Source organism: Cebidichthys violaceus, unplaced genomic scaffold (genome assembly GCF_023349555.1).
Source record: "Cebidichthys violaceus isolate CVI_PGR_0920_01 unplaced genomic scaffold, fCebVio1.0.p SCAF_21, whole genome shotgun sequence".
In the NCBI taxonomy this organism is placed as follows: Eukaryota; Metazoa; Chordata; class Actinopteri; order Perciformes; family Stichaeidae; genus Cebidichthys; species Cebidichthys violaceus.
The window spans coordinates 6,826,908-6,852,257 of NW_027176384.1; the positions used below are offsets into that span (position 1 = coordinate 6,826,908).

Sequence of the window (25,350 nt, forward strand, 5' to 3'; positions counted from 1 at the left end):
ACTCTCACGCTCGGCTTCTTCTCATTCCGTCCTGCTATCCAAAAAGAGGAGAAACCATGTCCTGCCTAAATCCAGGTCACAAACAACAATGCATCAACAGGCTCTCCTCGTGCCACCTCTCAAAATATAGATTTTTAAAAGATTTTAGAGACTCCAAAATGTTGCTATTAAGGCTTTCAAATGGGTCTAAAGTTTCAGTCAAACCCTGTTTTTTTGCACACTAGGTATTTAGCTGTGTTGTTGATGGATTCAGGTTCAAATCTTGATGTTTTGGTGCAACTGTATTGTGTTATAAATATGCATAGTGACTGCCCCCTTCTGGTTGAAACACTTAATGATAATTCAAAAACAGCTGTTCATGTGTTGCTTTTTGTGTTCTGAAGAAATCATGGTGGAATTAGCAAGCTAACTAGCCCGCCGTTTAATGAAAAAAAAACAAATGCTTCATCTTCATCAAAGAGCCAAAACTCTGGGCTTTAGTTACTCTTCAGTCAAGTTCATTCAATGAACATCATAGAAGCAATGACACAAAGGAGAGCCATTTGTCTGTCACTTTAAAGTGAGTCATTGTGTGTTCCAGGTTCTGAGGCCGTACACCTTCAACTCCAACCTGAAGGTGTGGGACTTCTACATGGAGGAGACTCTGTCAGAGGGGCCGTCCTACGACTGGGAGCTGAGGGGCCGGCAGGAGCGCGCGTCAGAGGAGACGCCCGAGAAAGCCGACAGCGGCGGCCCCAAGTCGCAGCGCCACGTCGTGTGGCCATGCTACGACAGCCTGAGCAAGGCGGTGCCAGACGCCATCACCAAGCTGCTGCAGGACCTGCAGAGTCTGGAGGCGGAGCTTGGCCAGACGTCCGAGAAGTGGAAGGACACGTGGGATAAAATGAAGACCGCACAGAGAACTGAGGCCAAACTGGAAAGCAAGGTGAGACCAACGGTTTCATTTTCACGGGAAATACAGTCGACATTCTGCAGTGTTGTATTCAGGGGAGTAGTTGTGAATGCAACTCTACTTTACAAACAATGCTGAGGTCTTTGACCTCCACAAATACATTCTCAGCCTGTAGGAAACACTGCACACTATTGTAGGACTTTTCCTTTTCATTGGAACAGTTGAAGCCATTTCAGATAAAAAAACGTTTCAGCTCTTTTTGCCGAGTGAAGATGTTTAACCAGTGATCAAAGTCAATGATTTTAATGGGTCCTCCATTATGTCACATCTGGAACATAATGAACAAAGGAAGAGATTTCATACAATTGAATATTTTAATGATAGACCCTGTGTGTGTAAACCTAAACTTCTATGAATGGAACAAGACTTCCATCCATGTATCTTCTGAGATCTCAACTCTCTCAGATCTTTTTTTTTAAGTATCAAAGAGCGGATGTTGACTATTATCACACTCCAGTGACTTCAGCACACTGTTTACATCAATAAAAATAAAAAGAGATGTAATCGACTGGTTCACAGTAACCAGCTGTGTCTCTGTCACCATGAAACAAGCATTTATTTACTTACAGAATGTTTCAAATCAGGTGTAAAGATGAAGACAGATGGTGGGAAATGTTTTCCTCTGACATCTTGTGGTGAAAAAGCAGAATGCACTTACGAAATTAGAGGATCCTACTTTGGTGTTTGTATGTTTTAGATCCAAATCAGGTGTATTTGCATCACCACGGACTATTGTTAAAGTATACTGAAGGTTTTAGATTTCTGCTTCCCAGCATGCCATCGTTTAATTTTTAATATGTAAAGCATCGCTCCAAACTCTCACCGAACCTTTTCCCGTCTCTCCCTCCTCCACAGCCGTCGTTCTCCAGCTCGCTGCTGATGTCGTCCAACCTGAGCCACCAGCGGCGCTCTCAGGGCGTCTACCTGCAGGAGAGTGGCGGGGGATCCTCCATCAACCTGGCCCTGGACTGCGAGGCCAGCGCCACCTCCACCCCCGCCGCCGGCCGCCCCAGCACCAGCACGCTCTACAGCCAGTTCCAGAGCACGGAGAGCGAGAACAGGTCTGTACCCACGGGGGGCGCTGAGGGGAGGGCTGCTCAAGTCTTCTATTCTGAGCCCTTATTTATTTAATGTTACATTCATAAACCAAGACATCACTCGATGGTTTGGCAACTGCATAAATACCAGTGTCAGAAAAATCATAATTGTCATCTTTGCTTTTGATTATTCTCCCATCAGGAGTTTTGAAGGCATCCTGTTTAAGAAAGGAGCGTTATTGAAACCATGGAAACCGCGGTGGTTTGTGCTGGATAAGACCAAGCATCAGGTAAGACGGAGGGGTAGTTAGGGTCAAAGTTCAAAGCCCGCAAATCCTTGGGAAAAATTCAATAGAATGACTCTCTTAAAGCAATGAGCTTATAACGTCCTCTGTCTCTAACAATGCACCCCCAGCTGAGATACTACGAGAGCAGGCAGGACAAGGAGTGTAAAGGGGTGATCGAGCTGGCCGACGTGGAGTCCGTCATTCCAGGAACACCCACCATGGGAGCGCCGAAAAACATAGAGGAGAAAGCCTTCTTCGATGTAAGTTCACCTTAGTGTATATATTTAAATATTCATAAATCTTCATGCATTATTCCAAGATGGTTACCGCTATTTATGGCAGTCACACCAGCAGATAAATAAGAAGAAACCTGACTTATTGTGGTACATACAGCAGCTTAGTGTTGTCCTGTTTAACCACCTGCGTTATCAGGGTAACTAAAGGATTTTATCTAATTGTAACTGCCAGTGATAGAAGCTTTGTGGCCATTTTTTCACCGGTTTGTTGACAGTTCTTTTCATGCAGCAGGAGATACCGGTCTCCTAACGGATTCCTATTAACTCATTTTCATTATCATCTTTATCATGTCAGAAAACTGAAAATTGTCCATAACATTTCCCCAGAAACCAAAGAGACGTCTTCAATGCTTTTGCTCGACCAATAGTTAAAAAAGCCAACATATAAAAACCATGAATCGATGATCCAAAGTGGATGTCAATAACAATCTGAAGGTGTTTCAAGAAAAGGACTGATGCGTGCTCAAATCCAGCAAGGCATCACTTTGCTCCCTGTGGTCCGCCGCGTGTTGGCCGGCGTGTTTTCATGTCACCACTGTTTTCATTCATGTGCGCAGATCGCTGTAATTCATGTCTCTCCCATTGTCTTTCAGCTCAAGACGACCAAACGAGTGTACAACTTCTGCGCCCAGGACAGCCTGAACGCGCAGCTGTGGATGGACAAGGTCCAGAGCTGCCTGTCGGACGCCTAGAGAGGAGGCGGGACTCTTTAAGAAAAGAAAAAGAAGAAAAAAGGAGCGATGCACCCAGGAACGAATGACCACGAGCTGCGGCGGCCGACGGGGCCGATCCCAGCGGACCGGGGGGGCTTTCACCACTTAAGCTCCGTTCTGTTCGCTAGTGTCGAACTAATAACTTTGCGTCATCACGTTTCAGTGTTTTTGTTATATAAAAAAATATCAGAAAAAGTACAAAAAAAGAGCAATGTCCGTGAAGAACCACTTGCTGTCGTCTCACCAAGTAGCTGCAGCCTCTGTCACCCCCCCCCCCCCCCACAGTCTGACCACTACGTGCGCGTGCACGTCAACAACTTTATTGGAGCACGTTGCATTTCTGTGTGACGCGTCCTGTGGCTTTGACCAGCGTCAATATCTTTCCAGAACCTCCACCTGTAACCCGCTCTCCCTTTTATAGACACTCCGGGGAGGTTACGACGGAGGAGCTAACGGTCGGTCCACGAGACGGGGAGCCCGCCTGGCTACTCCCGGTCTACCGGAGGGTTCTACCGGAAACAATTCAACCCCGAGGAGCACACGTGCTCGCCCCTCTTTGCCGCTCACTGCCTGACGTAGCCTGTTCAAAGAAGGAGCTGAAGTTTGACGCTGCAGCTGCGAGGGGAGGCTCCTCAACGGTTCATGAAGGATTTCATTTTTTTCTCTTCCAAAATCTCACACATATATATAAATATACATATATAGACACATATATATACACATACGTATATATACGTATGTGTGTATATATATATATGTATATATATATATATATATATATATATATATATATATATATATATATATATATATATATATATATATATGTGTGTGTGTATATGTGAATAGCTGTGAAAGCTGTGATTCAGTCGCAGAGATCAAACCAGTCTGTCAGGTATTGAGTGTCGGTGAAACTGTCGCTGAGAGTGTTTACAAAGTAGACCCCCCCCCCCCCCCCCCCATTCCTCACTAAACTAAACTGCTCTTCACCCGCGTGTTTTTTAATCAGTAACGACCACTATTAACGTTCAGGTTTTTTTAAGGGATGCTGAAGGAAAAAGGAGGGATTTATTTTGTAGCGATATCTATAAAAAACATAAAACATAAAATCTATAGAAGGAGATCTGGAAGATTTAAGTGGAGGGATACTAATGAGCGGAGGGATATGGTTGGATGCTTCGGGTAGACTACGATTCTTTTAGAGACTGACTCGCCACAGTGCTCAAAGTGTCAGAAACCGGACGTTTGTTAAAAGTTCAGGTGTTTTTCAACCGAGGTCTTATTTTCATGATGGGACGGTCAGTTGGAGTTACGTGTTGGGACTCCAGCGAACAGCGGAGTAATGTACTGTATATCGGTGCGAGCTGTTTAAGCCACCCAAAAGCTTTCCAGATCAATTTAACCACAGAAATGTACCATCTAGATTAGCTAGGGTAGCTAACCTCAAGCTAATTTGTTAAAGCAGGAGCACCTGCTTTGTGTCGTATTTTTAGTGCTTATAATGTCATTTTTTTTAAAGTTTTATTTAGCTTCATCTGTTAACTATAGAAATAAGACTCGGGTTGAAAAATAGTGTACTTTTTCTTATGAGGATGCTGGGACGTGGTAAAACACACACACACACACACACACACACACACACACACACACACACACACACACACACACACACACACACACATGCGCGCTTCCGTCACATCGCCTCGTACTCGCGTGTCTCAGACATGAGTGCGAGTCGCTCCTCCTGTTTCAGATGCATCACACCACTGTTTCCTCCAGCTGCAGCTTGAACATGGATGGCCTGCGTCTGTCAGAGAGCTGCAGAGACACTGTATACAGCTGGAAGGTTTCAAACATCAAGTCACTTTTTTTAGTGGTTTGTCAGACTGCCCCCCCCCCACCCCCCTTTCCTCCACACACACACACACACAAACAAACCACTCTGACCCACACTTGTTAACACAAACCCTGCTATGTAAAATACGGTTCTACTGCTGTCTTTGTTGAACTTCAAATTTGAAATTGTAGATTTCTTTTTTTTTTGTGTCTAATAACTCCTTTGTATATACTACTCCAGATTTGTATGTAACGTTTATGCTAGTAATTTATTTAACTTGTCTCCTCAGTAAGAAAGTTCCTCAAGCACCACTTTATTTTTAAATTAGGAATTCAATGTGCCATTTGTTTATTTCTGTATTGTGACTAATGCTTTTTTTTTCTTTCTTTTTTTTTTAAATGTGCAAGTAAACCCTCCAATGTTTTTTTTTCCTTCTTTTTTTTTTTTAAACACGGTTGTCCATACGCAATACCATCCGTTAATGCAGGAGTGGAAAGTGGTGTGTTAAGTGGAGCAGGACGCCTCTGGGCTGCTTGGATGTGACGCTGTTGCTCACACACTGATGGGATGTTCTGGATCCAGGTTACAGTCACAATACATGTGGACAGAGGAGGTTCTCCTGGTGCTGACTGGGCTGCTGTTCGTTAAATAGTCAGTGACGACATGAGTCATCGTGACCAGTTGAGCTGCCGGATGTGCTGTATGTCGGTCTCCATAATTAAATGAAGAATGTCAGAAAGACCATTTAATATGCACGGTGTAGCAACAAATAGTTTAGAGATGCCAAACATGCAAATATTGTTTAATATGTATTCTGTATGTTTAGTACTTGATCGGGAGTGAATTGTTCAATGGCCTCTGGTTGAAGGTTTCAATCCACTTGTAACAACGGCCAACCGTGATGTCACGGTGTACTGACCCACCCTGCATGTACACTTCTACATCACACATCTACGGCCAGGAGAGAAGTAGGGCTGCAAACGCATGATTCACAGGTGATGTTTTTAACTCGCTTCCTTTAACCGACTAACTGTCTCCAGATGCTAACGTTAATGGTGAGGTCCAGAGCTCAAGGATCCTATGGCGTTTTCATTGTTGTCATACCAACAGGCAGACGGACCGAATCACTGCTTCCTCGGTTATAGAGACTTCAGCGTCCATGAACAGTTTACTGGAGGTCTGGTGACCACGAAACCTAAAGCACATAGCCAGCATCATACATGGTTAAGTTCCAGGTGACCGTGTCACCGCTTAAAGTAATTCTTCCCCCGAGGAACAGGTGGACCAAAGTGACAGCAGGAACCTCTGCAGCAGCCAGAACCGGCCCGTAGGAAGACTGTCCTCGTGTTCTGACTGCAGTCTGCATCCAGTTAGACCCAGCTCACCTTTTCACTCTAGTGTACTCCTCTCTCCAGCAGCTAACATTAACCACAACATGACGTAAAACTTTTTATTTATTTTTCTCCTTTTTTTAAAAATTAGAAATGACTTTCTGAGCCGGGTTATGTTGTCAATCATGTCAATATAGTTTTTAGAATCCAAATAAAAACTGGGTTTAAATGTTCATCTGTCTTGTGTGTATATTGTAAACTTGAACTAGTTTCACCTTATTTTTGTAGATCTTCCCAAAATATGAGCTATTTTAGAGTGGAGAAAGCATTTAGAAATGGCCTCCACACACCACAATACCTTTTGGATTCATTTAGCTCATTTTCAGACAGCCGTTTTGGTATGATGAAATATGTCAAACAAGTCATAGAGTTTGTCAGATAGTCATGCAAAAGTCACTGTAGAGTTGTAGGAGCCCAAAAGGACACTTAACTCCTCATTGTGAAGAACTATGCTGTTAGACTGTGGTTGGCGTATTTGCGCCCCCTTGTGGTAACCGTGACATTGCATGGTTGGTTAATTGGCACCTGTTGATTGCGTCATCGTAATTAGTAGCAGCTGTGCACAGGGCACACTGCTTCAGGACACCAGGAGTCAAACTAGTTTAAAATAACGTTACTTGTTCTTTTGATAAGGTGAAAGTTTAAGTTTATCTTCTTTCTTCACTTTGGGTTGCCGCGACATACAGTAAATTAACCCATAAACACGTTACCGTTCTTTTAATTAATCAACTGGACACCAAACCGTGAGTAACCTGCTGAATGAACAGAACTTGAGTTACACAAACATTGCTATGCACGTTTCTTGCTGATAGAAATGTGGAAAAACATCTACTAACTTGAGGCCAGGAAGGTAGCTGAGTGAGCTGCCGCATTAGAATACAAAATTGAATAAGAAAAGGGAGAACTTGAATTTAAAGGAAGGAAGGCCTGTCTATTAATACTGACGTCACAGAAGCCATGAACATAATGGATGACCTGCAACCGCTGCAAATAGGAAAACGAGTCCTGCTTGAGAGATCCTATTCCTAAAGGAAAAGTATGTTTTGACTGTCTCACCGGAGGACTTATCAGAAGAAGAGAATGATCTGCAAAGACAGACTGCTTGAATAAAGGCACTAAATTCAAATCTGATCATAGACACGCATTTCTGGATCAATGAAGCTCTGTGACCTTCTGCACAAGGTCACAGAGAAAAGAGTTTTCTTTCAAGGAAAGAAAAGGAGAATCCTGTCGCACACTGTGAGTCAACAGAACACAGCAGGAAGCAGTTTACTGGCCTTGAAGTGAGCAGTCTTGATGGAGAGGGATTTCTTTTTGACTCACTAGAATACACCCAGGATGAAATGATCCAAGATGGCACAACTTAAGTCTCTATCCCTCACAGCGAGTTGGTCTTCTTTATTTAGGCTGTGGTGGCATATCCTGTTTAGGTACCCTATCGCACACAAGCTGCTTCTCATAGCACATCATGTCAAAAAGTAGGGATGCACCGATCCACCTTCTTCAGTCCCAGCAGTGATACCTGGGCTTTATGTACCAGTGTTGAATCAATGAGCTGTATGCCTCACTGTGTGGAAGTGACTGGGGTCACTCTTATGTATTAACATCAGGCCTGACTTCAACATTGATTTCATAACATTGTAAAGCAAAATGTAACAAAAACAATGGATATAAATGTAGAGTTATCTACAAAAAAAAAGGTTTATTTCAATTGCTTGCTAGCAGTCGCACCGCTTGGCGCTCTGTTTTGGGCTCCGCCAACTCCTGAGGGAAATATCTGACTCATCAGCTGCTGACTGTCTGTGCTGAGCAGGCACTGTACAGTGAGTGATGATCTTAAAGATGCTCAAACAGTCCACAGAGGTGATCATTCTGTGGGTTTATCATTGCAAGGAACAACGTTTGGGAAAGTGGTATTAACACAAATATGAACCCAATTTGTAGTTTAGGGACTAAATCTGAAAAAGCTGCTGGTCAGGATTTAGTACTGAGAGAAATCCTCCTTTAAAAGGTTCACATGTCTTTCAGTGGGGTTGTATGAGGTACTTATTTATAGTTAGTGCTACTACCTGTGTTAATGTGTGACTTTGGAATTTTAAAGGGTTAGTTCAGATTTACCAAAGTCACACAATACAAACTAAATGTAGGCAGCAGCAGAGCAGCAACGTCTGTTCTGTGAGGTAAAAGAACTGTTGTGAACGGAGTCTGTGGCTTTGAGGAGAACAGCGATGGATGGAACAGCTTCTCAAGTAAACAGTGAAACTATTCTCAATAAAACCTAGTTAAAGTGTCAAAAATACATCCACAGCAGTAATACTGTCTGTGAAGAAGTACCTCATACAACCACACCAGCTGGTCTGTATCATAAAGTACCACACACACACACACACACACACACACACACACACACACACACACACACACACACACACACACACACACACACACACACACACACACACACACACACACACACACACACACACGTTATGTTGTTTAGTGTCTGACCTCTGACCTCTCTGTGCGTGTGCAGACTCACTCTCCTGACAGCTTTGTTACCTTTTATCATCTTTATATGGAGACCCGTGACCTGACCAGAGGAGCTGTGGGGGGGTGCAGGCTCCTTAAATGTACGTCTTATTCAGCCGGATCTTTGCAGAGGTGGAAAGACAACAACCAGACGGGCAAAGCAAAGCTTTTGGGATTAATGTGGTCAACCAGACACTTTTAATTTCAAATTTGTTTTTTAACAATGATCGTAGAACCTGATCGCTGTCAAATGATTGAAGTAAGTACACCAAAGAGGCCCGGAGCTCTGCAGAACCCAGACCTGCCCTCTTTCCAATCCTGCTGCTCAGAGACAAATAAGATTAAAACTTAAAAAAAAAAAAACACACACACACACACACACACACACACACACACACACACACACACACACACACACACACACACACACACACACACACACACACACACAGCGTCACTCTCGCCCTGTGAGTAAGTGCTTGGTGGAGAGAGAGAAAAAAGGAACAGACAATAGTAATCTCAAGATTGCTTGTAAAATTACTTTTAAATGTAGATAATATTTGTATATAGGTAGATAATGTTTGGTTGATTTAAGGGGGATAGCAATAAGAACTTAAAGGTCAATACAATCAGAAGGTCTTAGCTCACTAGCTAGGTCAACAGAGAACCGCTTACACATGCACTAAAAAGAAAAAGAAAAATTTTAAAAATCACAACGATCAAGTTGAGATTATATCCAAATTTAGTCTCTGACACTAGATTGATTCTTTTTAAAAAGTTGAATTTCATTTTTAAATATAAATGGCTAATTGACATTATTGCACATGAGCAAAAGACAGTAATACTATTAGAGCTCTGTTCAACGACCTGCCCCTCCACCTCCACCTCGCCCCTCCTGAAGCACTTGAGAACATTCAGAAACCTGGAGATGTTCCATCAACAGCTACCAGAGACAGACGAACGAAAAACGCAACCAAAGCATAAAAACCTTGATCTGAGGACAGACAGGACAGCCAGCAGAGATGAGGGGACAACACTTACATTGTGCTATAATGTACAGTAAATGGCTGCATAAGTGCTTTTTCTTAAGCTTGAAGAAAAAAAAAATGTTTTCCAAAAAAAACCAAAGTATTTATTGTTGAGGCATCATTAAAAGTTAGCCTGTGCTATCCATTCAGGGGCGACAATGTCAAATCCCTAACAATGGGATTCCAACAGCTGTGGGAGAGAAATCTTTCTGGACATAGAAAAATAATAATGATGATGGTGTTACCCCTCGTCGTTTCAAAGATCGCTGCTACATTAAAACCGCACGTAATTATGTGCAACATCAAAAAAAAGGCGCTGAAGATGATTCCTCTACACTCTTCTGTCTGTTGGTTTTGTTTGTCATTCTTTTTTTTCTCTTTTTTTTTTTTATACATGTTCCGCCGCCTCATTATTGGTGTTGATTGGCAGTGTCCAGGGCCAATAACGTGGCCGAGTGATTCAGTAAAAAAACACCGTAGTTGCAGTGAGGTTATTTAAGGGAGGAGTCCCTCTGGAGGAGGCTGACAGTCCACGTCACCGTCACTGATGGTTAGCAGTGTAGCTCACACTGGCCCGTTGACCGACACTTCCTGGGGCGGTGGCGTTTCCTCTCTGTTAGGAACAGAGGAACACGGTCACACAACCTGAGAGGAAAACACACGGCTACAAGGACCATCATCCCTCGCTGATCAATGACATCTGTGACCACATTAACTCTCCCCAAACGTTTGAATTAAACACTCAATGCTCTCTCTAGTTAACCTCAGACAGAGAAAAAAAACAAAAAACATACAGGTCACACTAACTTGTGTTTACCACAAAGTTTATTTTCTGCATAATTCAAAATTCAATGGAAAAATCCCATTGAATTTTTTTCGAAATGCTAACTTCTGGGTTTCTTTACAAAAATACGTCATCCCTGCAGCGCTCTATACAACTGTCAATTACTATTTTGTGCAGCTACACAGCTGGAAACACTTCCTGTGTGGCGCTTTGACTCCATTCATCTGAAGATTCAGTTTCTGGTCCGGAACATATCAGAAAATAGTAAAGAAATGCTCATCACAACTTCTTAAGGCCCAAAGTGATGTCATCAAATGGCTTTAGTCTGACCAATGTTCCAAAACGTAAAAATATTAATTCCATTACATTTCTCCAGAGTAAGTAATCAAAGAGTTAACTCCTTATTTCAGATGGTGCTGTCCCCTCTTACTCAATAAGTCCTTTTTATGCTTTGACTTATTTCAAGAAACTCATGAGCACATCTCTGGTAAACAAGATTTAAAGCGCTGCTTTTGTGTGGGAAACTCAAAGGTTGACTAAATCAACTAATTGAATAGTAGACACAAACACTTAAGAGCTTCTTTGGTTGAGGACAGCCCTAACACAACATAAACATACAGTGTCAGCAGAAGGGCACGTACTTCCTGTCTGTCTGTGTGGTGGCGGGTGAATCCTCAGCAGGCTGCTGCTCCGGCGCTTTAGGAGGATCTGACAGAGAGAGCTTCTCCAGAGACACCGGACTCTCCTCACTGCAAGACACAGACCAACGGCACCCATTAGTCCACTGTAGTACACTTCAGGTTCAAGTCAGTGTCTTTGAACTTTTGCTTCATTTTTGTTGACTCTTTGTTCTGTGGTCACAGTAAAAGAACATTTTCTATTTTGGGCTCAATAAACAAAGCATCCTGGGATTCACTTACTCTATCCTGGAGAACCGTAGCTGTGTTAACCTAATGTTTCTGACGCTCCTTGATCCACAGGCTTTTCTGTTAGACTCATACCAGTATCCCTCTCAATCCTCACTTATGGCCCACTAGAGGCGTGTGGTTGTGTATCTGCAGAGATCGGCCCTCTGCCTGGATTTTCTCTTTTCTTGTCATTTTGCTGTGTTCAGGACTTTTCTGGGCATCAGCCTTTGGACACTGGGTGTGCAGCACGCATCCAAGACCAAGCTACGTAAATGACGCGGACACGACGCCAAAAAAACTGGGGGATGTTAATTATTAACCATAACTGATGCCAACAGTAAGAAGAATCTAAAAATTCCACCTCAAGTGGCCTGCGCTAGAGTTGTCGCCAACTTCAGGGCTAACCCGAGTTAGCCTGTTTTGGGCATTCACTACAGCTGATGTTGAATGATTGAGCCGGCTTGTTAGGCTCTTCAGCCACAGCAGCCCTGCATGCAAGGCACTGATGTTGACGGTTAATGATCCGTTAACGAGTGGCGGCTATTGATCAGAAAATAGTTAAAAATTAGCATCATTCACTCATTGCTATAACTAAAACAGGATTTTTTTTTTTTTAACATTGTGTTTGCTACAAACTTCTTTTACTTTCTGAAGTTTCTGTAGAGAACCAGAGCAGCTCTCAGGATGTACTTTACTTAAAAAAGGCAAAACTGAATGAATCTAGCAATTTCAGATCCCAGTCCAGTCTATCATTACCTCAATGTGGTAATTATGTTTCAAATATAGATGTTTCTACACACAGACCGGCTGTTTGTGAGTGGACTGGTCACCAGAGGAGGATTTCACTGCTCAGCATCTGAAAGCAGAGCTTCCAGCTCAAAAGTTACAAACCTTTTGAGGTCAGCCGTCTTGCCGGGGGCGACGGCTGTTTCCGAGGCGACGGCCACGGCGGGAGGAGCAGCGCCGGCGTTTTTGTCGTCCTCCTCACTGTCGGATCCCCCAGAGGAGCTGCTGTCTGAGGCGACGAGGGGAGCCTTCCTCCCTTCTCCCACCGGCCAGGCTCCAGAGGAGGCGCTCGCATCTGCTGACGCAGAAACAAAGACAGAACACGAGTTTGTGTTTGTCAATCATGATGTGTGTTTGAAGTCGTTCCGGGGCTTAAGTGTGCACCTCTAACAGACGCGGGCTGTTGTCAAATGAGCTCTGATCTGAGGATGCAGGGAAACACTCACCTCTCTTTTCGGGGGTTTGTTTGGCTTGTTTTTCTGCGTCACTGTTGCTCGAGTCCACAGGAGAGCTGCACCTGGGATCACTCTCTGTACTGTAGACAATCCAGAGGAAAACAGCGTTAACAAGTGAAGAATGACACCATCTGAGTTTGGTCTGTAATCAATTAGTCAAACTGTAAAATAATATAATACAACTGTTTAATGGCACACCTCAGTCTACAGACGAACAACTTTCCACTGTGTGAAAAGACATGAGCTATTCAATAGATCATGATCAGTAAACGTGTGGATCATCTGATAGTCTTTACTTTTTAGAGCTTTTGTTTTCCTCCCAGTATTGAAGCTGAAGTACTTCAGCCATAGCACATTTGAGTTCACATGTCCACTATAAGTGACAAATGTTCAGATTTCTCTAAATGTTTACTTTTTTTTTTCCAATTCTAAAGCTTTTGGAGGAAGGAAGTTGTCCCTCTGCACACTTTAGACAAAGTTTTGAGACAGTTGTGTCACTACAGGTCAAACAATGTGAAATTGTCCCGTACACTCTCCGTACTTCAAAACTAAAACGACCGGAGAAACGACTGTCAGCATCTCAACTAGGAACTAGAAGTCCTTTATGCGTTTCCTGTTTGCGTTTGAAGAATCACGCAGATTAGACAAATTAGACCGATGGATTAAAAAAACAACCGCTGTGTTTGAGCCACAGCTGTTGTCCTTCGTGTTCACTGCTGTGTCACTGTGATGTTTGAGCTGGATGAAATGAAGAGGACATAAAGAGGTGGAAAAGGAGAGTGAGCATTTAACTTTAGCTGCAGGGTTTGTGTTGAAACTTTGCCTCTAATGTTTCTGAACATCTAGAAAGCACCACCCTGAGAGCAGATACTTTATGCCACCTGGAACAATCAGGAAATACATTTTCCATCACTGTTTTTCTTGAAGACCGACCAAGCAGACCGGCTAATGTGGGTCAACATGTTGGCTTCTCACCCGGAGAAAGGCTGGAACTCAGTGAAGTTGGCCCAGCCACTTCCCTGCGTCTCTGCTCCACTCCTGGATGAGTTGTCCCACCCTGCTGAGGTTTGGGATGCTGCGGTCCCTCCAGAGTCCCTGAAATGTGCTGTCCAGCCTGGACCTGGAAACAAGACCAAAGAATAAAAATGCTCTTTCAAACTAGGACAAGAGGCTGTCCTCAAAGTCCCTCGGTTTACATGAGATTTGGTTGTGTTCTGCGAGTAGCTGCTGTCCTCTGACCGACCTGTTTCTGATGTGTTCTGTGGGTAGCTGCTGTCCTCTGTCCGACCCGTTTCTGATGTGTTCTGCTCGCAGTCCTCGTCCTCATCAGATTCAGATCCATGGTCCCGCTCCCTGCCTCCATTCTCCATGCTGCTCCTGGAGCTTTCCTCTGAGGTTTGGGAGACCCCAAACCTGGTGGAGAGGGACAATGGATAGAAGTAGAGAGACAAAAGTGTTAACAGATAGAAGACGGGAACGCTTGGTATTCTAAAAACTGCTTTGACGGGATGAAAACTAGAAAACAACCAGGTTTACCTTGTTCTGGATTTAGCTTGTGTTGCATAGTTCATCTCCTTCTCCTCCCAAATGTCCTCTTCTTCTTCAGCATCATCAAACTGGCGTATCCTCTCTTTACAGCAGGCTTCAAAAGCAGCCGCATTGGCCTGCACACAAACACACATTTGAATGAAGTCAGTCTGCTTAGACAAAATACCAACATGCAGCAAGTTCTGTAGCAGTAACTGCAATATAAATATCACTGACAGTGAGAGTTTGATAGTTACACATTCTCTGATTAAGACCCAAACAACAGCAAAACACTTACACTATTATCATCAGCATCTAGATTGAAGTTTATTTCGGCAATTCTGTCAAATGTGGCGCTGAGGAAAGAGAAGATTATATTAAAATATTAGGTTATGAGGATTACTGTGGAACAACTGAACGGGTTAGGCAACAAATAATAACACACCTACACGGAAGTATTACAATAACACAACAAGCATCACATCAAATAGTTGAACTGAGAATGAATAAGATGTGTCTGGTGTGGAGGTATTGTGTTCTGTTCAGGTTGGGATGCAGAGTGATTCGATTCCCAGCAGCAAACCCTTCAAGGGACGGTTCACCCTGAGATCTTCCTTTCACCTGTAGCTCTATTTATCAGCCTAGATAGTTTTGGTGTGAGCTGCCATGTGTTAGATAAGTCGTAGAGATGTACGTCTTCTCTCCAATATGATGGAATTATAGGACACTCGGCTTCTGGTGCTCAAAGCGCCAAAAAAATACATTCGAAAAACTCATCAGCAATGTCTCTTTTCATAAATCATGACCGGATTACTAAACCTAATCCACAGATCTTGTAACTACACCCACAAACCGTATCACCACGCAAGGAAGTGTACATCTGCTGATGGACGGGAGGCTCAGGACAGAGCAAGATGTAGACATTAATGTCATCCTGAGCTGTACCGTTAGCTCAGTAGTGCTACGTGAGCTAGCAGTATTGGTTAGCTACAAACTATAAACACGAGCCATCTCACACCAAAACAACCAGGATTGCTAAACATCACTGCAAGTAAGAGGACCAATGTGTATTATTGATTTTGGGGTGAACTTTGAGAAGAGCAACGAGCCGCGTGAGACTTTTACTCCTTACTTGATATTTTCATCGTGCTCGCTGAACTCCTCGTCATTGAAGCCAAACTGATCCACAAAGTTGGCCGTCATCTGTTGAATCTGATAGTCAGAGAAGGCCTGGGAAGGTCAAAGGGTAACTTCTTAAGGTGACATCGTGATGGATATTTGTTTATTTGAAAAGTAACAGTGGTGTGTCACTTTGTCTCCATGGTGGCGTCTACCCTACCTGCTGGAGAGACAGGTCGTTGGGGAAGGGGCTCTCCATGTCGTCGTCTTCACTGGACGAGTGCATGTTGTGGGTGCTGACCTGCAGGACACAGTGCAGGGTTTGGTAAACTTCATACGGGACACATTTGCACATCTGGCTGCACTTTTAAATAACGAATCCTTTAAAAACGTAGCGAAGAGAAAACAAATGCTAGTATTTGTGCCTTGACATAAAACTCAGGATAAAAATGAGTTTCTTTTCAAGTTACACCAAGAGCATCATCCTACAGAGGCTTCATCTTAAGATGCATCCTAAAGGTCTTTTTGAATTCCATGCAGCAAATACACTTTCTTGCAATGCAAATAACCGTCTGCAATTATAAACACCTACACCACCTAGTTCAGTTTCCTCCTGTGAAGACATCATTGTCTGTGACCTCACTTTAAATCTTCAAAGTGATTGTTGCTCATCAATTAAAACAACACCTCTGACTTTTGTTGCTTGTATTCTTAGATTTATTAAATGATATTTGGAAAGAAGCTGTAATATCTGCTCTGACACTCTGCTGGGCTGCTCGGTCCTGTCCTTATTAACTGGCTGCTATGAACTCAGCGGGCTGAAACTGGGAGAGAAGAGGAAACAAGAGGAAGTTAAAAGAAAGCTTTGGACCCGAGTGCTGCTGCTGAGTGGCGTCTCACCAGCTCGACCGTGTTCCTCCTGTTAGTCTCTCTCAGCGTCTCGTCCACGAAGCTCTCCCAGCGACCTCTGCAGTCTTCTGGCAGCTCTGCAAACACAGGGATATTCATTTTCACTAACTTTTCAGTTAACTCCACTTCTGTTAACTCATTTTCAGCATCAGGCCGGCAGCAGTATCGGCTCACCTTTGATGAGGTCAGTGATCTGGGCCTGTACTGGTCCTTTCTCCAGGTTCTGGACCACCATGTTGGCAATTCTGGTAAGGTGACCCATGTTGCCTCTCCTGGTGCCGCCCTCACCCCTGAGATTCACAAATACGATTAAATTGGCACAAAACTTCACTGCAACACCACAACTATGCTTGTCACAACTAATCTGTAATACACTGATGTTGCAGCAAACTGTTTGCTGAGATCCAAGAGCCATGGTGTTCTGGTTCAGATCAGAAACAGTTACCAATCTAAATAGAAACATCAACTCGCATTAGCGCCTCCACCAACTGTCAAGTTACAGTTTACATGCATGTTTGTCCCAAATGTGTGTGAAATTGGCATTTATCATATGAATTCTCGAGCTATGGTCACGGTGACCTTTGACCACCAAAATCTGATGGCTCATCGTTGAGTCCAGGTCGTCGAACGGCATTTTGAAAAATATTCATTGAGGTTTTTGAATGAAGGTCTGTGGCCATATTTTATGTCATCATTACCCTGTTATTGGGGGTCATCAAAATGTAATGTAATGTATTATATTTTTAAACAAAACTGCGTTGGATGTAAAGAGATCCTTACTGTATCTTATCGTTCTCCTCCCAGGCGTCAAGGATCCTCTGTACCAGTTGACACTTCTGGAAGAGCTGAGGTTCAACAGAAACAGAATGAAGGGGAGTGTGGGAATAATTGCGAAAGAGAAAGTTTTGGGTTGATGGCAAAGTCAGGAGGTCAAGCTGCTAAAGCCACCTACATGTGCTACGAGGGCGTTGTGGATAGAGGCGTGTGGGTCACTGGTCCTGCCCGTCTCCATTGCCTCCTCCTGCACCTCAGGGCTGGATGCTGCAGGCTGCCCGTCGTGGTTCTGGAGGGCTGGGCTGGGCCGCTCCTCTGAGGAAGGATGGCTCAGGATTGCCGCTACACACAGCTCCACTTGGAAGTGCAAAAAGTTATTCCAGGAGTATTTAAAGAACAGATCCTATTCAGAGAGAAAGAGAAAGAGAAAGAGAGAGAGAGAGAGAGAGAGAGAGAGAGAGAGAGAGAGAGAGAGAGAGAGAGAGAGAGAGAGAGAGAGAGAGAGAGAGAGAGAGCAACGTCGGTGACATGCTGTGAAAGCCTGTGAGAAACAGAACTGTTAGCGGCCCTGAATTGACTGGACACCTCCCATACAGATGTTAATATGTACTAATGTCAGTTTTTAACACCACATAGCTCTGTGCCCTTCTAACATGGTTATTTAAAAAAGTGGTGGTAATATCTGGACCAGAGATGACTTCTCCAGTGACTCCATGCTGGTTAACAGAGGAGGGTTTCAATCCCCCATCTGCTGCAATACACACAAAGCTTGATGGTCTTATATGAGCTAGTCTTATATGAGCCTGCTCCAAATAAGCCCCACCCACTGCCCTTTGGTCAGTTGGTCTGATTAGGTAATCAGTGCTCCCCTGCCTCACGACTAACCTTGTGCAAATCTGACACAACAGATATAACACACAAAAAATAAAAATGTAGGAGGGCTCAGACAAAGAGGAGCTACAGAGTTTCAATATGCAGAGTCAAGCCAGGCTTTAGCCTACCAGTAGTAGGTCCATGGTGGCAAGATTGCAGAGCTCCTGGCAGATACTGGGGGCACTGGTCTGCAGCAGGGCGGCCACCAGCCGGGCCACGTGAAGGCGGGCGTTCCCCAGTGGCTGCTCGAGAAGGCCAACGGTCGTCAATATTGCACTTTTCTGCAGAGGGAATGTGAAAAGCACAATGTTGTTTTTGATGCACAAGAACCCAGAGTGTCAATGCTATAACTGTACCAAATCAATCAACTACTAATAACAGTGCCTATGTGTAGAATGTATTTGTTTCATGACTCGTCACTGCTCTGTGGCTTTACCTTGGGGGGATCCAGAAGAAGCTGCTGGAAGTCCTTTAAATGGGGCTCAATGGCATTTAAAATACTGCTGCTGACAGTGTAAGACCTTTCATAACCCTGAGAATACAGATCCATCAGCCCTTCCAACCTGGGACACACAAGGAGACAAAAACATTAGACATGAAAGCTCCCAAAGCTTACAGTGAAAAACCGGACAGGAAACACTTTGACTCACCCAGACCTCCTGGTCTCCAGTAAGGTAAGTAGCACTTGAGTTCCGTTAACAATGGAGGCCTCACTCCTCTCCCCCTCAAACATGTTCTTGAGGAGCCCCGCTACACTCTCCTGCCTGAAAGACAAGGGTTTATCTCAGTAGCAAGAAGACCCAAACTGATAAGGTGTTCTCCTCTTATTAAAGATCGGAAATTATTTAGCATTTCTTTGCTATTGTTGATACTAATGTGTGGAAACTCATGGGTGACGTGTTGTACACCGAGGACGCATTACGAAGGACACAAACTCAAACATTCTCAAAAATCTAAAGTGTTGTCAAACAGGCTGTGTCAGCAAAGCCTTGTACACAGAGCAATCATTTAAAGAACGCTGAGCTGCACACTGGGAGTCAAGGACGACATCGGACTGTTGCCGTATGTTTACAATCCTTGCTTGTGTCGACATGTAAGAGCTCACTTCTTTCCACGTCTACCGTCAAACACAAAAAACACATGAAAAGAACCTGCCAATTATGTGACACCATTAACCAACAGCAGATGGGAAGCAGAGGGTTTGACTAGCTTAGTCATCAAACAAAGCCGATCTGGTGCCATGTTTTTATATAGTTTCTAGTGTACTGCAGCCGGATAAATGCCAAGTTTTTCAATACACACTCACTCTAAACACCACAAGCCACTGGACACTCGAACCAACAGGCATTGTAAACTTACGACTCTAGTACAGCCAATAGTGGGTCGGCCTCCATATTCTCCTGCATCTGATTGGCCTGGTCTCGACTAAGGCGGATGATGTCACAAAGTGTTTGGGATGCATTTGATTGTCTCTGAAACGTAAATCAATGAATTAGAAAATCCTCATTAACTCCTTTAAATAATGTTAATGCATGTGTACAGCGTTATAGCGTTTCAATCTGACAGAGAGAGTATCATGACAACATGGTGACAGGACACTCACCTCCTCATCTTTGCCAGTATGGATGAGCTCTGTGAGTCTTTGTACCAACTTCTCCTCGTTCAACCACTTCAGAAAAAAAACAAAACGGTGTTACATACATTAAAAGGTGCTCAATACGAAACTCAGAGCACATCTATTGCCTATCAACATGGTGACAGACTAAAATGCACATGCGGCCGGCCCGGCTATGTAAACAGGGCACAGAGGGAGAGAGAGTGACTACACATTACGCCACTATATATCTTTTATAGACAATAGTTATTTGCTGCTGTATTGATGCTCTGAAATATCGTATGAAGAACCTTTAAAGGCTGGTGTTTACTTATGGGAAGTACAGTAGCGCTTACATGGAGGACTTCCTGCCTTAAGGGGGCGGGCTCCACACAACTGATGAGGCGAAGCAGCAGGTCCATCATGGCAGAGGCATCAATATGTTTCAGCACCAGACCAATGAAGCCTTCCTTTTTCTTTAGAAAGGTAATCACCTGGAAAACAAAACAAAGCGCTCGATACTTTTGATTCCACGTAGCAGCACCAGGCTGGGTGAATCTGAACGTGGGACTTTTAAACGTCTTTTCCAAAACACCAGATTTCTGTTTCCTACTGTACGTCAGTGTTTTACTATCCAGTACAATGGATTAACAGTGCTTTTGGTTGCTTGATTACAAATTAAGACACCGTTGCTCAAGCCACGACCATTTCCAATATACCTGTTCGGTTTTCCTGGCAATGAGATTGCCGATGGTTTTGCTGAAGAAGCTGGCCAGTAGCGGGTTGAGGGGTGGGTCCTGCTCCAGGAAGTGATAGAGCACCTCAAGGAGAGACTCGTCCGCGCCCAGCTTATCGTTTATGATGGACACATCTGATGTCAGCAGCTCACAAGCCACGTTGGGAAACCTTACAAAAAATGTAATACAGAATTGATTATATTAAACCTAATTTTAATGGTTCCCATGGAGAATGGAGCAGTGAACTTTGTAACAAAGTAAAATGAGTAAAATCTAAGCAGAAAGGGTTACTGAACACATCAAGTAGCTACAACTCAAAAACTAATGTTTTTTTATTTTATTTTTAAGAGAAACGATGAAAGGACGTTACGTAAATTTAAAAAACCACATCGTTAACAAGAACAAGATCTGATTTAATAAAATACTGCCCTGATGCCTCAGTGTAATGAAAACTCCTGGACCAAAAAAACACTCAAGAGTTGAAACACTGTGTCGAGATGTCTGGCTCCTGGTTTCTCCGAGGCTTTAATAGTTTTCTATTCATTTGATTAAATCTAGTGTATTGTTTGCATGAGAACTCTTTCAAGTTATCTGATCAAAATAAAAACATAAATTCTGCCTTGTAATTATAATAGTTTATAATTTTTTAATGGTGGCACTGACTATAACCACACGCTGTCTTTTTCACCATTCACGTGGTTATCCCCGGACCCCTCACTATTCCCCATCATCACCTTTAGTGGCCCTGAGGACTCACTTGAAACGGCTCCGCTCCTCCAGGTCGGCGGGCGGCTCGGTGGTGATGAGGCTGACCAGCTCCTGCATGCAGTGGTCCTGGGAGAGGAAGAGAAGCAGCCGGCGATTTTGGGCCTTGCACTCCTGCAGGACGTCATCCTCCTCCATCAGCTCTCTCAGCGTCACGTCCTCCCTGTCCAGCAGCTGGTCGATGTGGGAGGTGGTGTGCAGGTCGAACTTCCAAAACATGGTGGCCGCTGGGATGGGGGACACAGCCCTGAGCGGGACAGCAGAGGGAGGAGAAAGGGACGTTAAAGGCAAAAAAACAACACAGAGGTGAGGAGGGTGGGGGAAAACAGAAGGCCCAGCATTAGCCAGAACAACAAAAGAAAGGGGTAGGAAAGGGAAGAGTGGAGGCGTAGGTGGGGAAGGAAGCAGGGGAGAGAGATGGATGTAAACAAAAATGTACAGTAGAGTATTAAACCAATAATAGCTGGAACAACAAGACAGCACTATCACTTGCTGTAAGTCCTTTTATATCACAGACTATGTTTGCATTCATTAAATAAAAATAATTGTAAAAAGCAATTATGATCAAATTAAGATGGATTATTCCCATTTATGCTATTATTAAATACAGGAGGGTAACTGATGCTGTGATGTAATGTGGAAGTGACATCTTCAGTCACTAATCTAGCTGTGCTCTAGAGAATTTAAACGTAAAGCAGGAATTGAATACATCTATTGGCAACTCATGTAGCCAGTTCACTCAAAATACTATGTTGTTTACAATAAGGACAACAGTTGCATTATTGTGCTCAAGGTAAATGTAGTCATGGACTGTGCACTAACAAAAATACCACATAGTAAACTGCTCACACGTACCAGTGGATGAAATGTGGATATCTTTAATCAGACCTCCCCCACGGGCAGGCAGGCATTTGTGTTTGTGCAGACGACAGAGAGTGTGGCGAGGCCTGGCATTTATCAGCATGGGTCTCCTCTTAAAACGCAGGCCTCTTTAGGAGATGAGACGCTGAGAGGCTCACCATAACCTGCACCACACCAAACACAGCAGACATTATTACATCAACTGTGCAGCAAGACTTCAGAAGAAATGACATTGTGTTAATAACATCATTTTAGATCTGCATGCTGTATGTGAGAGTAAACATGAGGAAGAGTTTGTTCCATTAAACAAACAAAGTCACATGAAAAACATGTAAAAATGAACGTATTTATATATATATATTTTTTTATTTAGGCCTACTCCTTGCAACAATATCATTTAAGAAAAATAAACAAAAAAATTGTTGTAAATGTTATCTGCATGGGTCAGGGGCTAAATTTAATTTGCACACATCCCCAATATTAACCTGTTCAACAGCTTCACATACGTTTTGGTGGGTCTATCATTATACTATCATGTGAAATGCATCTTACATGACGAAGAACAGCTAGTTGATGCTTTTGTGACAACGCAAGCATGTTTAGTTTGTTTTTCCTTGTGTGGTTACCGTGGCAGTTAATCTAGACAACCCAACACACCAGCAGTGAAAAACAAAAAATGTACATCTGCTGGCTTCGTCGAAGCTAACGTGTCTCTCAGAGCAATGTATATCACTGTTGATCATGGAAGTAAAACTGAAGGGGGAAATCGAAGCGCTTCCTCCTTTTTTGTTTCCCTTTTTTTTTTTGAGGACCCTTTCATGCACATGCAGCAGCAGCAGCGTCCATCTGGCATACATTTACAGAGTACACAAGTGCAATAATAACCCGCCGAACGCTCCCTGTGGACACTGAGCAGGAAAGCAAATGCTTGACTTTACATCCAAAATAGAACCCACCAGAGGCAACCTCAACAAAAACAGTCTACTGGCACAGTTAGACATTGAAAAGAGGAACAATGGCACACACTGAGGGCATACATGTGGATGTTGTGAGCCAACAATACTCTGTAATTAGGCAAGTTAAAAAGCAGTGAAATCTAACAAAAGGAAATTCTCCCTAGACTTTTACATGAACTCTCCTTTACTTGCTAAATGTAAATTTAAAAGACGCAACTGGTGGCAACTCAATGTTTATCATGTTGCACTAGATACTTATTGACACACAATACCAAACGATCAAACAATCTGCAATGGTGCACTTTTGAGGACAGTTTTACCCTGTTGCTGCTTACTTGCACTGAAATTATAAAATGATGTGGACAGACCTGTATCTCACGTTTGATACACAGACCATAGTCCCAACATACTGAGAGTTCTTTATGAGTATAAAAAGCCAGTGACTTTACTTACGTAAAAAGGTCCTGGGGTTCTTCCATTCACGTTATTGATTACCTTTGGGTTTGTTGACTGTCAAACAAAATAAGCCATTGCTTCAGACTTTGATAACTTGAGATGGGCACTTGACTTTATTTTCTAACATGTGATAGCTAATGATAAATTATGTATCTGCATCACTCCTTTATAATATGTTGGTAGGTAAGGAAGGGGGTCCCCCATTTATTAAGAGTCAAACAAACAATGAGAGACACACTGGTGTGTTGTTAACGCTTAACTGAGCTACTGTAGTTTTGGCATGAAGTGCACATCAACTGACTCGCAGTAGGAGCTCAGATTTCTGTTTACTTCAACTCCAGTAGAGACATCACTACCAAATAATACAAGATTTAAAAAAACAAGGTAGATTTACTTTACGGTTAATTACAGACGTCACAGCTGTCGTTTAAGCACTGGTCCCTTTCTTCTTTATCCGCCCGTAAGTAACTTACACATGAACCTAGAAACTAGCAGATCGTCGCTGTTGGCCTCAGCTAACTCCCAATGGCTGCACTGAGGAACAACTTAAACTACTTCTAGCTCGGTAGTTACCAAACAGCAACGACATTTAAATAACTGCATTATAACGTGCATATCGATGAGGAAATGAGTTACGTTTATGTCGATGTTGCTCAGCTACAACTGTTAAACATAACTTATCGACTATGTTACGTTAACTAGCGTTAAGTAATCGGACAGCTAAACAGATTCCTACGGCAACTTTAGCCGATTAGCCAACATTAGTTTCTTAAACCACGCTAACTATTAACTGGCGAGTTTAAGACACAAAGTTAAGCAACCAAACAATTTAACGTTAGCTAACGTTACGTTAGTTCCTCCTTCCCCCTGATTAGCACGTAAGCTAATGTTAATGAGCTACTTAAAGTTACCGTGTAACGTTACTGAGCTCAGTTAGCCAACTTAAATAGCTCTTCAACTTAGGCTAAACTTTGTCAATGCAGCAGTAGAGTTCACGTTAGCTCGTTGCTCAAACTCATGCCGATCTGTTCAAAACTTACCTTTGATTTGATTGCTATTCCTTCCGTTTGTATTAGATTGTTACTGGAGTTGTTCGTCCAGCCGCCAGCTTCTAAGTCACTAGCTATCCAGCTAACTATGAGCTAGCTGTGTTAGCTCACATATATTAGCCTGTGAATAGTGATTTGTTTTGAAGAAGGGGTCAGTCTGCGACAGGCTACAGTTAGCTAGCTCAACTTAGCTAACGTTAGTCAAATGTCTATGTCTAAGTCTATCAAATAAACAGTTCCCAAACATTAATGGCTACTTGACGTTAATAGCAATAGCAGTTATTTCAGATAGAGTGTAAGTTTTGTACTCACGCACAAAGTAATTCAAACGCGGGGCTAAGTTTAGCATGCAAAGCAGGAAAAACTCAGTCATATTTTTCGAATCAAAATGGCGACATGGTTACGAGAACGCGCAGTAGAGCTCCACGGTGCACGAGCATTGACTTCAGACACTGAACACAGCAAAGCATGTTGGAGTACTGAGTGATGCGACAGTGCGACACTGTTGTTTTACATGTCAAATTTAGCTAAAATAATGTTTCTTTAGGGACCTATCGATGTGCCATACCAATACTAAGTGACCTCACATGTTATGGTATTCTTACTGTACAATGTTATATAGTTTTAACACAATTCTAAGATGTGGGTATGTAGGTTCCAATGTACAGAAATTTGGGTCACAATTATTTATTCAAATAATGAAAATACTGTTCAAAATGAATCACAC

At 43.1% G+C, this 25,350-nt stretch overlaps 2 protein-coding genes across 7 annotated transcripts in view; one reads left to right on the top strand and one right to left on the bottom strand.

Moving 5' to 3' along the window:
- sbf1 (SET binding factor 1) overlaps positions 1-3,999 on the top strand; it is a 57,126-nt gene extending 53,127 nt beyond the window's left edge. For all 3 annotated transcript variants that reach the window (XM_068717086.1, XM_068717087.1, XM_068717088.1), the window contains 5 exons: positions 581-925; positions 1,808-2,013; positions 2,192-2,279; positions 2,405-2,536; positions 3,166-3,999. In XM_068717086.1, the coding sequence (XP_068573187.1) occupies positions 581-925; positions 1,808-2,013; positions 2,192-2,279; positions 2,405-2,536; positions 3,166-3,264 (870 nt within the window). In that variant the 3' untranslated portion in view covers positions 3,265-3,999. The remainder of the gene's footprint in view (positions 1-580; positions 926-1,807; positions 2,014-2,191; positions 2,280-2,404; positions 2,537-3,165) is intronic.
- Positions 4,000-9,207: 5,208 nt separating this feature from the next.
- On the bottom strand, positions 9,208-25,006 carry ppp6r2a (protein phosphatase 6, regulatory subunit 2a). Of its 4 annotated transcripts, none has more exons than XM_068717093.1 (24): positions 24,615-25,006; positions 22,157-22,326; positions 21,294-21,548; positions 20,519-20,705; positions 20,156-20,293; positions 19,809-19,874; positions 19,565-19,677; positions 18,856-18,969; positions 18,642-18,768; positions 18,334-18,486; positions 17,511-17,735; positions 17,339-17,403; positions 16,733-16,848; positions 16,550-16,635; positions 15,870-15,950; positions 15,663-15,742; positions 14,829-14,886; positions 14,540-14,667; positions 14,247-14,416; positions 13,979-14,123; positions 12,995-13,083; positions 12,654-12,846; positions 11,496-11,603; positions 9,208-10,683 (listed from the first exon to the last, which is right to left on the bottom strand). In XM_068717093.1, the coding sequence occupies exons 3-24, from the start codon at positions 21,518-21,520 to the stop codon at positions 10,635-10,637; spliced, it is 2,718 nt and encodes a 905-aa protein (XP_068573194.1). In that variant the 5' UTR covers positions 21,521-21,548; positions 22,157-22,326; positions 24,615-25,006; the 3' UTR covers positions 9,208-10,634. The 4 variants fall into 4 exon arrangements, with proteins under 4 accessions (XP_068573194.1, XP_068573193.1, XP_068573192.1 ...); XM_068717092.1 differs by having other exon boundaries at positions 12,654-12,843; positions 15,663-15,760; XM_068717091.1 differs by having other exon boundaries at positions 15,663-15,760.
- Between the last annotated feature and the right edge of the window lie 344 nt (positions 25,007-25,350).